Source organism: Cnephaeus nilssonii (genome assembly GCF_951640355.1).
Source record: "Cnephaeus nilssonii genome assembly, chromosome: 2".
Taxonomy (NCBI): Eukaryota; Metazoa; Chordata; class Mammalia; order Chiroptera; family Vespertilionidae; genus Cnephaeus; species Cnephaeus nilssonii.
Window position 1 is genome coordinate 25670494 of NC_137073.1, and position 15261 is coordinate 25685754.

The 15261-nt window shown below is 50.8% G+C and overlaps 2 protein-coding genes across 7 annotated transcripts in view; one reads left to right on the forward strand and one right to left on the reverse strand.

Moving 5' to 3' along the window:
• Positions 1–1904, forward strand: part of NDE1 (nudE neurodevelopment protein 1) — a 33098-nt gene extending 31194 nt beyond the window's left edge. For 2 of the 5 annotated variants that reach the window (XM_079797406.1, XM_079797410.1), the window contains exon 9: positions 554–1902. In XM_079797406.1, coding sequence (XP_079653532.1) covers positions 554–647 — 94 coding nt within the window. In that variant the 3' untranslated portion in view covers positions 648–1902. Of the gene's footprint in view, positions 1–426 lie in introns of all 5 variants that reach the window. The other 3 variants (XM_079797408.1, XM_079797409.1, XM_079797407.1) reach the window with 3 other exon arrangements.
• A 693-nt stretch (positions 1905–2597) lies between these two features.
• Positions 2598–15261, reverse strand: part of MYH11 (myosin heavy chain 11) — a 118933-nt gene continuing 106269 nt past the window's right edge. Inside the window, exons 32-42 of one of the 2 annotated variants that reach the window (XM_079797327.1) lie at positions 14869–15081; positions 14327–14539; positions 13933–14094; positions 13409–13537; positions 12995–13083; positions 12417–12540; positions 11915–12123; positions 10920–11028; positions 10656–10828; positions 6222–6260; positions 3198–3312 (exon numbers count right to left, since the gene is read on the reverse strand). In XM_079797327.1, the coding sequence (XP_079653453.1) occupies positions 6230–6260; positions 10656–10828; positions 10920–11028; positions 11915–12123; positions 12417–12540; positions 12995–13083; positions 13409–13537; positions 13933–14094; positions 14327–14539; positions 14869–15081 (1452 nt within the window). In that variant the 3' untranslated portion in view covers positions 3198–3312; positions 6222–6229. Of the gene's footprint in view, positions 3313–6221; positions 6261–10655; positions 10829–10919; positions 11029–11914; positions 12124–12416; positions 12541–12994; positions 13084–13408; positions 13538–13932; positions 14095–14326; positions 14540–14868; positions 15082–15261 lie in introns of both variants that reach the window. The other variant, XM_079797326.1, reaches the window with a different exon arrangement.

The following is a 15261-nucleotide window of genomic DNA, read 5'->3' on the forward strand; positions in this document are numbered from 1 at the left end:
ATACTGCTCTGCTTCCTCCAGAAGAGGATTTAAATAAAAAACTAAAGAACAAAACAAATTTTAGAACCTTCTGGAAACTGGCAATAAATTCCATCCAGACTAGAATCCTGAAGCCAGACACTGGATTGGAAAACAAATCTGACCTCTCATGGCTTCATTTACTTTCTTGCCTGAAGAAAATCAGGACAGCTTCCAGCATCAGTAACTTTCTAAGATGTGCCACCATCTTATTGGACCCCAAGCTACAATTTGGTGGGTCCCTGGCAGACAGGTGACAGGAAATGAAGAATCGTTTTCTGTGGCAGCGCACGTAACTTCCAGACCTTTACAGTGGGTGTTTTTAGAGGGTCTTCTGCACCTGGGCTTCCGGTGTGGCCTTGGGAATGTGAGCGCTAGACAGCCAGTGTCCTTTTCTTCATTTCACAGGAGAGAAAATTGAGACGCAGTGACCCTGCTCCTGAGTGTTGATATTCATTCTTATAACTGTGGGCCCCAATGCTAGTCAGTCATAACAGCTGTAATGTCCGCTTAATTTGGTTTGCTCTGTCTGAAGGTCGGGAAAACGCCTGGAGTTTGGGAAGCCGCCTTCAAATCTGTCCTCACCGTCGCTGCCGTCAGCCCAGGGTGTAGTCAAGCTGTTGCTTTAGGAAATCCGCAGAAGCAAAGCCACTGGTGTCTGTGCGGGAATTGTTACCTTTCGTCCCCTCTTCACACTAGGTTTTTGTTTTTTTTAAGGTAGTTTGAGAAATATGGGCAAGCAGTCACACTAGCCAAGTACTGAGGCCATTGCCCGTGGCCCTGGTGGTTGACCCTGTGGAATGCCGTCTCAGTCCCAGCCTCCGTGTCGGTGTGTTGCAGATGGACAGGGACAAACTGGACCTGCTGGAAAGGGCTCTGAGTGTGAGTGCTGAGGCTACCCCATCTTTGTGAGCTGACCCAAGTCCTGAGAGTGTTTTTAACGTCCGGAGGGAGACGCCTTACAAAGGGATCTGAGCCCACCTCGGGCTCCCCAGTCCCGTTCACCTGGAGCTGTCTTCCAGAACAAAATCTCTCAACACTGCGTGGACAGCAAGGGTCGGCACACTGAGATCACCTCTAAGAGCAGAGAGTAGACTAGGCATGTGCTGATTAAAACTGTGTAGTGTGCTTCCCACACTTTCTAATCTGGCTCATTGACGCTTTTAGAGGTGTGCTTGCGTTTCAGAGTATATTTTGCGTGGACCAGGTCAGTGGAAAATCTTTCCTGTTTACATGTGTCCCGACCGTTATCTGTCCTGCGCCCCACCCCTGGCATGGGGTGACCTCTGCTTCAGGACCCTCAAAGTCATGCAGATGGAGTGGCCTTGGAAATAATACAGCCTTTAAGAGTAGAATTTCATTGATGGCCATAATGAAATAATCAGGGTAACCTTCAAATAAGGTTAAACCACCAGGATTGTTGAAGCTTCCTTGTGAAAGAAGAAACGCACACAGGATTTTCAACGTGGATGGGGCACATGCTTATCTCTGCTGGGAACTGCTGTCTCACGCTCTCCATCACACGTAAAAAGAAGACATGAATCCAGGAGCATGTGTGTAGTTCAACAGCCTTCCTTTTGTAACTAAGTTATTTTTCCAAAAGAACAGCAAAAATATCCTTGCTTTGAAAATAGAACTTTTCAAGTGCTACTGAAATTCAACAGGGAATTAAACTTCAGTGCCTGGTTCATTATCCTAGAAACATTCTAACCTGTAATGGGAAAAGATGTACTTTTATTTTTTTAAAAGAATAAAATCAAGAGAAACTAATTTTCAACTAGTGTGTGGTGGTCAGTAAATGCTTTGTGTGTGCTACTGTGTTTGCTCATATGGTGGTGAAAAGCTTGCTTCCTAACGAAGTAATTATGAAAAACCCCACTTTTAAAGATTTCCCTTCGAATCAACTTCTTCAAACTGCACTTGGGATACGTTTGTGTAATGTTCAGGGTATATTAGCATCTGGTCGCTCAGCTGAGCCTTCGCCGTTTCCATATTTGCTCTCTTCTCAAATCTGTCTGAGCCCCCGGGGTTGGTGCATGGACTCCTTTGAGTGGAAGGTACTTTTGCAAGGAATCTCTGTCTGGAGCCTCCGGCTGAGGAAGGAAAAGCCCATGGCCTGGTCTTTTATGGTCCTCACGCTAAGCATGGTTTTTATGTTTTTAAAGGGTTGTTTTAAAAAAAATGAATCTGTGACAGAGACCATATGTAAACTAAAATATTTACTTTCTGGCCTTTACAGAGTCTGTCAAACCCTGCTGTGCGAAGTCTTGTGTTTTAACTTTAAAAATTCAAGGAAGTCTTGTGTTCTTCACATCACATACGTACTGGTTTTGATGGATAAAGATGTTCTTCCTGATCATGTTCCTCTCTCAGCCTCGAGCTGCCCACCTCCTGGCTGGAGAAGCCCCTTGCACAGACTCACTTTGCAGCTGCTCTTTTGCCAGGTGGGAACTTGGGCAATTTATTTCACCTCCCTAGGCCTCAGTTTTTCCATTTAAGAAGTAACCTTCACTTCTTAGGGTCGCACCCCCTCCCCCCCCCCCATTCTTTCGCTCTGTAGAAAACAACGCCGACTATGTTCCAGTGATTTATATCCTTTTATTTATTTGTGAGGGTGTCCTTAAATACAGTCGGGGTGCATATAAAACAGTGTAACATTCCTGCTCTTGTCCACTCGAGCAGTGTCTCCTTTTTAATTCAGGTGACTACGGAAGGCACTTGGTCTCAGTGAACTGTGTGCATCTGAGGTGTGGTAACCAGGACGGGGAAGAATTTTCAAACCAGGTCCTACTCACGATGTTGGAAGGGTACACAGGGTGGGGAATGGCTTGGGAGTGGGAGGGGCCGTGGCACCCATCTTTGGTGACTTTCTCCCCATTTTATGTAAACTAAGTTGCCAGTGATTAAGTTACTGTGGATCTATTTATCTAAAAACTCAAAACCTCTGCACAATTCCTTGATAGAGGGGGAGTGGGTGTGTCTGTGTCTCCTGTTGGTTTTTCTCATTTGGTACATGATTCAAAACTTAAATTGATGCCCTGAGCACAGGGAGGTGTTATGTTCATTGTGAGGGGTGTTTGTGAGGTTTGGAATTTGAAAATGGATTTGGACAGTGCTAAGCAGAGTCCACTGGGTGTTGTTTTTGTTTTCAGCAAGTTTGTCTATTCACTGGCTTTGGTTCCGTTGAAGTCTGCATCACGAGCATCCATTTCCTCATCTGAACCATCCGCGTTTTCAATAACTCGACGTCCTCCAGACCTTCTAGAGGGAACAAAAGAGGTCTCGTTTCCTCGCCTGTGGGTTTTAAGAAAACACATGTTTCTTTAGTACAGAAATTGTCGTAAGAGACTTGTAGAAAGGGAAATAAAAACAAACTCGTATGAGACACAAATGTTAAGGTTGAAGTCAGCAAATCTTGACCAGTTCCAAGGTATGGTTACGTTTGATCAGCTGGAGTGGGGCAAAGTTGGTTCTTCAAAGCAGAACCCCTGGCTTTAAAAAATGTCTGACTAGTCATTCACCGACTCCAGGATCCTGGTCTGCGGTGACCACGTCCGCTGGGTTTACTCATACCCTGTGGAGTAGGTATGAAGGAGAAATGTTCTCATCCTGCACCTTGCCTTTAGAGCGGGGAAGAGGGAAGGGTTTTAGGTTTTCAACTGGAAGAAGGTGGAAATGATGTTAAGGGCAGCCTGAGAGGGAAGGCGCGGTTGCTCTGGTTACAGGCAAAACTCGGTGCCCAGCTTTTGTGGAACAGAATTCTTGGGCTGAATTTCCCCAGGGTGGGGGTCTCCTCTGTTTTTATTCATCATGGCAGCCACCATTCTTGGCTTATAATAGGTGCTCAATGAGTATGTGTTAGAAAAATAAGTGGAACCTGTATTTCCAAGGTGTATTTTAGCTCTAGCTGGTAGGACACCCCTTTCTGTCCTTACCGTTCCTGGCTCCTCTGTCCTGCCTGATGCCCTGAGTGACCACTTGCATTACCCTCAGGTGACCCTAGTCACCTGAAGTGAGGCTTTGCATAGGAGGGTGGGCTGGCAGGAGGAGGAAAAGTCAGCTCTACCTGCACTTAACCTTGACGGTTTGGAAGGAATGTTTGCCTCCTTTTCAGTGGCCACAACCAATAACTGCATGGGGCTCTGGCCACCTGGCCCTGTTTTGACCTGATTCAGATGTCGGGTCTTAAATCATTTTAGGATGTCTAAGAAGAAAGCAGACTTTGTAAGAAAAACGACCCGCTTGACCACGCAAAGCCTGGACAGAAAAGCCACGAAGGTGAGCCCATCCCAGATATTGATACTTAAGAACAACGCGGACAGGTCAGATTGGAGGCATAAGCAAGGCCTACGGGATCCTGATCGCTGAGAGGGGGAATCCCAACAGAATTGGGGTCTGAGGGTGGGAGAGACCCACTAGGTGCAGAGGATGGCACCCCCAAAGTACGGCGATCAGGAATAAATACTTAAAGTTGTAGCCACTCCCAGCTAGACTCAGGCCAACTTCTAGGCCTCCCACTCCCTTAAAACTGAATTTCCATCTCTCTCTAGTGCAACCTTAAAAGTCTTTTTCTAGGAATTTGGGCCAGAGAGCAGGGTCTCGGAGCCCTGGGGGAGCAGCAGGCCAGGCTCTCCCCTACTTCCACCCTGGTTCAAACTTGGTGGGTGGCCTGGGGCCGGAATCAGTGCCTCCTGTTCTTCCAGGCTCTAGGCACCCTGCCTCCTGGAAGAGTATTTGTTAATTGATAGGCATGCTCCTTGGCCTAAGGAGGAAACTCCCTGAGTCATTGTAAGTCCCCTGTCGAGGCTTCAGCCCTGTGAGCCTGTTGTTCTGGTTCAGGTGTGTCTGTCTTGAGGGGACTGCTTTAAAATCCTAGGCAAAGGTTGACACTGGCTATAACTGTCCCGGGAAGTAAGGGACCCCTGTAAAAGGTTTTCTTAAAGAGCCTGGTCCTGGAGAATGTGGGTTCTATTTGTGGGCTCAGAGAACTTACTCAAGGCGCTGCTGGCCCAGCAGGGACCAGCATGAGGGTGTAAGCACCGGCTGCTTCACGAGGACTGGGGCCCCCATTATCTGTGGGTCCCATGCTCCAGGCGACCCTAGAGTTCATCTAATCCTATGTTCCCAATGAGCTGGCAGGAGAGTTCGGGAGCTGTGTGTCCTGGAGGCTAAAAGCTCCTGCCAAGACCTCATCCAGCTTTAAGTATTTGAGTAGTGACAGCAAAGCTGAGATTCTTGAAAAGAGAAGACAGACACCGCCAGGGCTTGCCCGGCCTCTCAGGAGGATGAGACGAAAACCAGGCCCCAGGTGCCTAACTGTACGTATGAAAAGGTTGTTAGACCCCCAGAGACATCCAGACCTCTTAGCTCTGCCTTGTGAAGGGCCCCAGGCACTTCCTAGAGTCTTGGGTACCCATCCCCCCTATCCGTGAGTGAGTACGTGCAGTGAGACTCTGGAAGAGGCTCTGCCAGGACTCTGCCAGCTCTGTGGTGGCTCACGTCACCCTCGCACGCTGAAAATGCCGCCAGGAGCCAGGCCTTGCTGAAGCCCCATGCTCACGTCACCCTCGCACGCTGAAAATGCAGCCAGGAGCCAGGCCTTGCTGCAGCCCCTCGCAGCCCCAGGACTTGGATGGCATTATGGCGAGCTGTCATTTTCCTTGCGGACAAATTTGTGAAACCCCACCCTGGGGGGTGAGGGGGCAGATTTCTGGGCTGTGCTTCCGTGAACCTGTGCTTTGTTAATTCTGACTAGTGAACTAGACCAGCCAGACTGAAGCCATTCTCCAGGAGTGTACCCACATCGTGGCGTTGTCATACCTGCTCCGTGCAGTGTTAGCTGGACGAGGGAGGGCGAGTGTCCCTAGCAGTGTAAGAGAAGCCCTCTCACGCAGGTAAGAACAATCTAAGTGGCACAGCCTCTAAGCTCTCATCACCGTGTGGTGACAGGGACACATTCGGGGCCGTGTCATGCCGAAGCAGAAGGGGGAAGGAGAATGGGTCAAGGCACAAGGTCATCTTGTGTTGATCTTGGTTGTGATGAAGGACGGTTTTGAACTAAGATGTCCAAGCCTTCAGATTTTGCAGGAATCTCAGAGAAATTTGCAAGGGCCAAAAAAAGGGGCAAGGAGGGCGCGATGGGCAGAAAGGAAATGGAAACTGAGTGTAACACAGGAGCCGCAGCAAAGCTGAAGGCATGATACCTGGTGAGTCACTGCGCAGTTTCCTGGGGGAGGGGGCCTCTGAAACAGAGAGAGAGAGTCCTTGGTGGTTATCATTAGGCAAACGGGAGGGAGCCCATTTAAGTACCTTTTCAGTCATGGAGGCATTTGCTTTAATTAAATAATTACAGGCACTTTTAAGTCAATCTGCCAACAAAGCATCTAAAGCAGTGGTTCTCAACCTTTTTAATGCCGCAACCCTTTAATACAGTTCCTCATGTTGTGGTGACCCCCAACCATAAAATTATTTTCGTTGCTACTTCATAACTGTAATTTTGCTACTGTTAATGAAGCGTAAATATCTGTTTTCTGATGGTCTTAGGCTCTACCGCAGCAGTTCTCAACCTGTGGGTCGCCTAAGACCATCGGAAAACACAGATATTTTCATTACAATTCATAATAGTAGCAAAATTACAGTTATGAAGTAGCAACGAAAATAATTTTATGGTTGGGGGTCACCACAACATGAGGAACTGTATTAAAGGTTCATGGCATTAAAAAGGTTGAGAACCACTGACCTAAAGCCAGGCTGGCACACAAAAGGACAAGCTACTTCTTTAAAATCAAAACGCAAATTTCTGTCCTTGTGAGCTTCTTTTAGGGACACAGGTGGCTTCCTCCCATTATGCAGACCTGTTCAGGAAGGTAAAGGCATGTGAGTAAGCTAGTTCAAAGTTCTACCTGGAAACAGTCCCAGACTGAGCACCTGCTGCAAGGTCTCACTGTTACTACTTGGTCTTCATTGCCTTTTATGCCTGGGCAAGCAGGTAGAAGTGGACGCCTTCGGCAGATGACTGGCAATGTGGCACATGATGGGGATGCTAGACAGGCCCAGGAGGGCTTGTGTCGAGATTTATCTGGCTGGTAAAACTATGAAACTTGTTTGCAGTTCCTCTGAGGAGTTGGCTAGGCTCCCAGCCTCACTCAAAGCTCTATTTTGAGGAAGACCTATGCTTGATTGTAGGTTTAGTACATCTAGAAGACTCTGAGAAGGCAGAAAAGGTCTGACCCATCTTCAGCTTACGTTATGTGTATGTTCATGTTAGGACTGTAAAATAATGGTTTCTTCCATACAGGCCTGGATGGCCTAAGAAGGGTTAGTTGTCTGGGGTAGAACCCACAAGGGATGTTCGGAGTGTCCCAAGAAAAGGGAGTAGTGACAGCAAAGGGGTGAGAGCAGGAGTGGCTGACTACTTTCCCAGCCACTGAGGAGTGTCTGGGGTCTTTGTGGGGAGAGCAGCTCTCCCACTGACCGTCAATCCTGGGGGTTGCCCCACTGCTGGACCTGAGAGGTTAGGCCTGGTTTCCATTCCATCAGCCCCTCATTATGCTGGGACTGGGGGCTCATTCCTGAATCCGGTACCCTGAACCAGCTGTTCTCTTCCCTCTTCTGAAGGGGGTTTGGGCTTTCCCCGCATATAGTGGTTCTCAAAGTCTCTAGGCTACATGCCAATTGACTTCCAAGGGCTCCTGGGCATGCCATTGGATAGAAAAAGTCTATTTGGTGCTAATGTGGTTGTCACTTGCTTTTTAATTGAGAAGTAGTCCTTGCTTTTTAGCTGAGAAGTAGTCCTTAAGGTCATAGTCATCAATTTGTGGCCACAATAGCTAGAACTCACTATTGTTTACACTGTATTTAATTTAATCGTTACCTGGTGATGCTGGTTTAACAATAGAGGAGTGGTAGTTTATGATTAACACAGTTAATGTGAAAGAAAATATCAAGTTATCAGTAGTGCAGGTAGTGAGAGGCAAAGGTGGTTGAGAATGACAGGTTAGAGAAACATCATCTCTGACCCAATGATGGAAGGTTTACTCTGCGCCCAGCTCTACGCCAGACGCTGGGGATGAATCACCAGACACAACCTCTGTGCTCATGGGCTTGCCGGTGAGAGTGAGACAGATCATGAATGAGGTAAGTACAATACACAGCAGGTTCCATGGTGACAGGGAGGTAAGAGAGGAGAACTGTAGGGAGTAAGGTTGGAAATTTTAGAGAGTAAGAGAAATGAGTAAACCTCTGAAGGAAAGGAAGAGGGAGTCAGCTGTGCAGAGAGCTGGGGGAAGAGCATTCCAGGCAGAGCCCGAGGCACTGTGTGGAGCGGTCAGGGAGTAATTTAGGAGGCAGTGGACAGAGATCGTGAAGGACCTAGCGGAACCAACCATTGGAGAGCCATGATCCAGCTCCATTTAAACAGGATTCTTCTGGCTGCTGTGTTGAGAACAGACTGTAAGGGGGAGAGCATGGAAGCAGGGAGGCCTGAGGAAGCTGCGAAAATTGTTGAGATGAAAGGAGGGTGGCATGGACCAGGGTGGCAAGACGTGGTTGGCTTCTGGGTATATAGTATTTTTAAGGGAGTTGACCAGATTTTCTGACAGATTGGATGCAGGGTATGAGGGAGAGAGGAAAGTAAAGACAAAATACAAGGTCTGTGGTCTGGGTTAATTGATGGAAACTTTATCATCCCACTTGTTGAGCAGGAAAGGACTGGGAGAGGGGCTGGTTTGGGGTGAAGAGGTTCAATTGAGGCTCAGGTTGTGGCCCATGAGGTATTGAGTGGGAATGTCAAGCAGGGTCTGGAGTTCCAGGAAGAAACTAGGGAGACAGGAGATGGAATTCTAAAGGCACAGGGCTGGCTGAGATCACCGAGGGCGGAGTGACAGCGGTGGACATGAAGAGAGAACCAAGCTGGCACCCTGGGGCAGGCCCACGGCCAGAGAGTAGATGAGGCTGATGTCGGAAGCCCAGTGAAGAAAGGACAGGGAGGAGGAGTGATGGTGCTGCTGAGTCAGGTTGGGACCAAGGACTGACCACGGGATTAGAGTCTGTCTGTGGTCAAGAGGAGGAGGAGCGAGCCATAGCCGGTTTGGCTCGATGGATAGAGCGTCGGCCTGTAGACTGAAGGGTCCTGGGTTCGATTCTAGTCAAGGGCACATGCCTGGGTTGTGGGTTCGATCCCCAGTGGAGGGCATGCAGGAGGCAGCCAATCAATGATTCTCTCTCATTGATGTTTCTATCTCTCCCTCTTCCTTCCTCTCTAAAAATCAATAAAAATATATTTAAAAAATAAGAAGAGGAGGAGGAGTATGAGGCTAAGAGGGTGCAATGACTCTGCGAGAGGGGAAACATGGCAGAAGAAGAAGGTAAGATTTTCTGGAGCAACATTCTCAAGTAAACAAGAGGGGAGTCCAACAGAGGGGTTGGCCTTAGTGGGTGCTGGACAGTTCAGCCCAGAAATGGGGCAAAAAGTAGAAGAAATGAGCACAGATGTAGGGAGGTCAATTGATGGGGCAGTGGGAGCTTGTTTACTTTCTATGATCGTTTCTATTTTTCACTTCAATAGGAAGTAAGGTCATCGGCTGAGACGGGCGGAGACAGTGATCTTAGGGAGAACATAAAAGCAGATCTCCGAGAGTGGGAGGCTGAAGGACAGCCAGCATGGTTGCTTTTCTCACACCCCTTGGAGCTGTAGAAGGTGGGAAGTTGGGTTGTTTTAACAAGCACAGCACAGCAAGAGGGGCTCCGGGTATTGAGGGTGTGTGAAAGGCTCATGGCAACCCCTGAGCCTGGGTTAGATGCTGGGTAAGGAGTCAGTGGGGGTTGTGAGAAGATGGGTTGAAGATCCCAGGAGTCAGGAGGTGGCAGCAGGCAAATGATGCGATGCCTGAAGGTCAAATTAGGGCTTGAGTTACTGGTAATGCCTGTGGAGTGGCAGGATCATGGAAAGAGACAGTCAAAGACACGAGAGGCTGGAGGGGTGTAAGAGAATGTGTGACAGGAAGCTCAGAGCTAAATTTCAGGGAATCGGGGATTGGAAGGAGCCCCAAGGAGCAGGGTGGTGACCTACCCACCTTCAGACCCAGAAGTTACACAGGTGCAGGAGAGAGAATAGACCTCAGTGTAGTTAGGGCCAGGTTCTCAAACTTGGGTGACTGTACCCTCAGAGAACATCTGGCAGTGTATTGAGACATTTTAGGTTATCATAGCTGGTGGGAATGCTACTATAGCTGGTGTGTGAGGGCCACGGATGCTGTTCAACATCCTATAATATACAGGCCAGGCCCTATGATAAAAAACAAAGACTTATCCAGCCCCAATAGTGCCAAGGAACCCTGAGTTTTAGAGAAAGGTGGTGAAGAAAAAGGCCAGAAGAGAAGGTTCAGGAGATGGGAAACTGCTTCTCCCTCCTCCTCCTCACCAGGATGATGGGCAAAGATTGTTAAAGAACAGAGAAGGTGAGCTCTTTAGAGGCAGGGCCGCCGTGTGCCTGGACACTGCTGCAGGAAGAGCCTGGGAAAGAAGCGAGGGCTTTGGAAAAGGTAGCCTTTTGTGTCGATACAGTCACAGTGGGCATCTCGGGCCTACTTGAGCACCCGGCCCGGGAGGACCCCCCTCCTGGGGCTGGGCTGCCTCACCTGAGCTTGCTCTTGAGCGCGGTCATCTCGCGGCCCATGGCCTCGTTGCTCTCCGTGGCCTCGTCCAGCTCCCGCTGCAGCTTCCTGCGGTTGGCGTTGATGCGCTGGGACTCCTCCTCCGCCTCCTCCAGCTGCCTCTTGAGTTGTTTCACCTTCACATTTCCTTTCTCTGCCTGTCAAGGAGAGGCGTGAGTGTCAGGGGGCCCCTTGGAGGTCCTGAGGAACTAGTGGGGGAGAGGCCAGCGGCGGTGGCGGGCAGTGTACCTGCTCCTTGTACTGCTCAGCCGCCTTGCGCTCGTCCTCCACCTGCAGCAGGACCTCCTTCAGCTTCTTGTCCTTCTGCTTCAGTGACTTGGCAGCTGCCAGTTTCTCTCTGCGCACAAGGGGGGAGCAGTCGCTATGTAAACCAGACCGGCATCTCGCCCACTGTGGGCACTTTTCCTGAGCTCCCAATCAGCGCTTATCCCACCGAATCGACCAGATAGAAGATTAGGAGCTGTCCATAAAAAGCAGTCACTGACACCTGCTGTGGCAGGGGGGGCGAACCTTGAGAACGTGTGCCCAGTGAGAGAAGCCAGTCACAGAGGCCTTGTATGAGTCCGTGTCTATGAAATGTCCAGAACAGACCAGGAGACAGAAAGTAGGTCAGCGGTTGCTTAGGACTGGTGGTGTGGGTGGGAAATAGAGGGTGATGAAAATGTTCTACAGTTGACTGTGGTGAGGGGGGACCTACCTGTGAATATATTAGAAGCCACTGAATTGTACACATTAAATTGGTGAACTGTGTGACAGTGAGTTATCAGTAAAGCCGCTACCAAACAAAAAAGAAGAATGGGTCAGAATCCTTACAGTCTGATGGTCACGAACGTGCTGTGAACTTACAGCTCGGTGACCCGCCATTAACATGAGAAGCCTTCCCATGTTCGTGTACTAAATGGTTGTTGATTTGGACTTGTGTCTCCGTAAGCATGACCTCCTGCTAATGTAGATCAGGAAAAGCCACATGTGCTCCCGGGAGAGCTGGCTGGCGTCACTGAGGAACCACGCTGTTTACCAAGAGCAGATGACATTTCCAGGGCTTCCTCTGGGCCAGGTACAGGCGCAGCCCTATCCTGCGTTCTCACTAGTTCTCCCAGCACAGCTGCCGCTCGGGTACCACTGGGTTTATTTCAGAGCCACAACCAATGCCCGGAGAGGCTATCTACCTCCCAGCACTCAGGGGCAAGCGGGCTGTCATTGGAGCCCGGGTCCCACTGTACCTCGCCTCCTGCTCGACCTGCTCCTCCAGCTGTGCGATCTTGGCCTCCAGGGACGAGATGGTGGACTTGAACTTGGACTTGACTGCCCCCTCCATCTCCTGGAGCTTGCTCCGGAGCTCTTTGTTCTGTCGCTCTAGCTGCTGCCTTGCGCTCTCGTTCTTCTGGGCTGCGCTGCGCTCCGTGGCCAGCTCATTGTTGAGCTGCTCGGCCTGGGGAGGAGGGTGAAGGTAGTGAGGTGGGGGGGGCATGAAAGCCTATGGGTGCCCTGAGATGACTAACTTCTCCCGCAGTCTCCAGCCTTTTTCAGCCTCTGCACTCCCTCTCCTCCTTCCTGGTCATCCTTTAACTCCCAGCTCAAGAGGCAGCTCATCCAGGCAGCATCCCGGGGCCACCCAGGCTCCCTGCTATCCTCAGCTCATCCCAGACCTGGCACACAGCAGCCTGTGATGCATGTCACTGAGCCAGTGTGGGGCTTTTGCTGTTCTAGGGCCCAGGCCCCCACCTGCTGTGTGGCCTTCCGGACACGGTCACTCATGGCCTCCATATTGCCTTGTTCTTCCTCCAGCTCCTCCTCCAGCTGCGCGATCCGGGCCTCCAGGCGGCGCTTCTCATCCTGAAGCGTGTTCCTAAGGGAGATACAGCACATCTGAGGCCTCCAGTCTGCCCTTGGCTTAGGAAACACCCTGTCCTTGGAGGAGCAATGCCTCAGGGTTGTCCTCACTTATAACTGAGGAAACTAAGGCTCAGAGAGCCTTAGAGACTTGTCCAAAGTCACACAGCTGGGAAGTAGAGAACCAAGACTCATACCCAGTTGGTGTCAGCAAAGCCAGGCCTGGGATGAGGACCAACTCCTCCCTGATGCCCCCAGATGCCCCCTGTCCCCACCATGCTGTTCATTCAGAATGAATGAAACTGGCCACACTCCCACATAGGGTGTGGAAACCCTGAGACCCCTGTTACAAGTTCACTTGAACATTCTATCATTTTCAGCATTAAAATGAGGGGCTAGGAGGCTCACCTATGAGTTGCCTCTCCATCATCTGGGTCTAGGATCCCCCTTCATCCCATGCTGTCTCATACCTTCCTGACACACTGCTGGCCAGCTCCTCGGCCAGTTCCTCCTTCTCCAGGTCTGCCTGTTTGCGAGCCCTCTCAGCCGCGGCTAGATCCTGGATGGTGGGGGGCAGGGAGGAAGGAAATCTGTTGTCTGCCAGGGAAGGGCTAACCCTCACCCAAGAATCCACTGTGCTCCTCACCAGGCCCCCAGCAGTCACCATGGCCACCTTTGAAAATGGCTACACCGCCTCTGAGCTCAGAGAGGCCTTGCAGTCATGTCAAAGGAGAAAACCCTGTGTTTTTCTAGGCCCTAACTGAGAGGGTCCTCCCATGTGGAAGGCTGGATTGAGGAAAGAAAGCTGTGGATGTACAACCTGGGATGCCAAGGGCCGCTGCCACCGTACCCCATCTGAGGCACTCCTAGTGAGAAGGCTTTACCTCCTGTAGCTGCATGAGGTCTGCTTCTAAGCTCTTGGCTTTCTTTTCATTCTCCTTGGCCGTGGCAAAGATTTCTTCTCTGGAGGCACGGGCGTCGTCCAGCTCTCTCTGGAAGTCCTTCATCTGAGCCTGCATGAGTGGACAGGAAAGACGAGCTGTCCTTAACTCGGCCAAGTGCTGCCCAAATTACCTTTCCATGATAACCACTAGGGTTTTCTGTGATTAACCACAGGGAAGCCCCTGTTGCACGAGCATTGCCCTCAGCCCCAGGTGGCCATTTGGGGGTGCGTTTTGGAGGGGCTCAGCAGACCTGTCTAAGAAAAGATGATGTGATCTGAGGGCCTTGGCCAAATGTCCTACCCAGGGCAGGAAACAGCCACTGAAAGCCAAATGGTGATAGAAAACACCAGCCGAACAGGCACAAATGGCAGGGAGAAGCCTGCACCCTCCTGCTTCTGACTGACTTCCCAGCCTGGGGGAACCGCCCCTCCCTCCCCAGTGCCTGCCCCCAGAGTTCCACCCACCTGCAGTTTGCGCAGCTGCTTGATGGCTTCCTCCCTCCCCTTGATGGCCGAGTCAGCCTGCAGCTCCAGGTCTTTCAGGTCCCCTTCCAGCTTCTTCTTAGCAGCAGCCGCCAGGGCACGTTGCTTTCGCTCGTCTTCCAGTTCCGTCTCATACTCGTGGAGCTGGGCAAGGAAGAGATGGGCACTGCTGGGCGGCGCGCCTCTCAGAGGGCCTCTCTCTGCCCAGCCAGTTTTCACTGAGCTCCCAGGTGTGCGCAGCCCCCTGCAGGGTGGGTTTTTCTCATTCCCAGGTTGCAGATGAGAAAATAGTCTCCATGAGGCCAGGAAGTGGTGGTGGAAGGAAGGACACAGGCCACCCCAGCTCTCCATTCCCCCACGTCCCCTGCAGGATTACCTGCCTCTGGAGCTGCCGCCTCTTCTCTTCATTCTGCTCATCCCGGGCCTGGAGATCGCGCTCAAACTGGCCCTTGAGGGCCTGCATGTTGACCTCGAGCCGCAGCTTGGCATCTTCCGTTGCCTGCAGCTCATCCTCCAGCTCTTCCAGCTGTGTCTTCATCTCCTCCATCTGGGTTTCCAGGGCTCGCTTGGACTTCTCCAGCTCATGGACCTTTTACATGAGGGTTGACTTCATGAAGATGGTCAGGCAACCACAGTGACAGGCAGCTCATTAAGCTCAGGGAGATGGTTTTTGCCACCCACAGGATGCATGACTAGGAGTCAAGACCAGAACCTTCCTCTCGGATCCCTTGACTCAGACCCCACCCCAACTGCTGTTCCCAACCAGGCGTGGTCTTTGCATCAGCCCAAGGGACTGCCTACAATGCCCAGTTATCACTTAACACGAAAGAGGCACAGCGCCAAGTCCCTCGCAGACTGATACACGGCACAGCGGGTGGATTGGTGAAATGTAGACAAGCAAAGATGATAGAGACTTACATTCTTGCCTACGTCATCCTTGGAGCTAACCAGGTCCTCCATCTCGGCTTTGAGCATTTTGTTGGTCCTCTCGAGTTCCTCTTTGGCTTCCAAGGCCTCCTCAAGGGCCCGCGCCAGGGACAAGGCCTTGGTTTCCTTTTCCCTGGCTTCCGCCTCCGCTCTGTCCCTTTCATCCGCGTATTTGGAAGAGATGTTTTTCTCCTCGGCCAACAACTGCAACACAACAGAAGACGCAGAGGTGACTGGCCTCTAGACTTAGCCTGAGGTCCCGCTGCATTTCACTGCAAAGCCTGTGTCCTGCGGAACTCTCCCCGGTGCAGGTGTGGTTAGAAATCTAGGGACATCGTTCCTATTAAGCTTGCTTCCTGACTTCTGGGCCAGCCTTATGCAGAG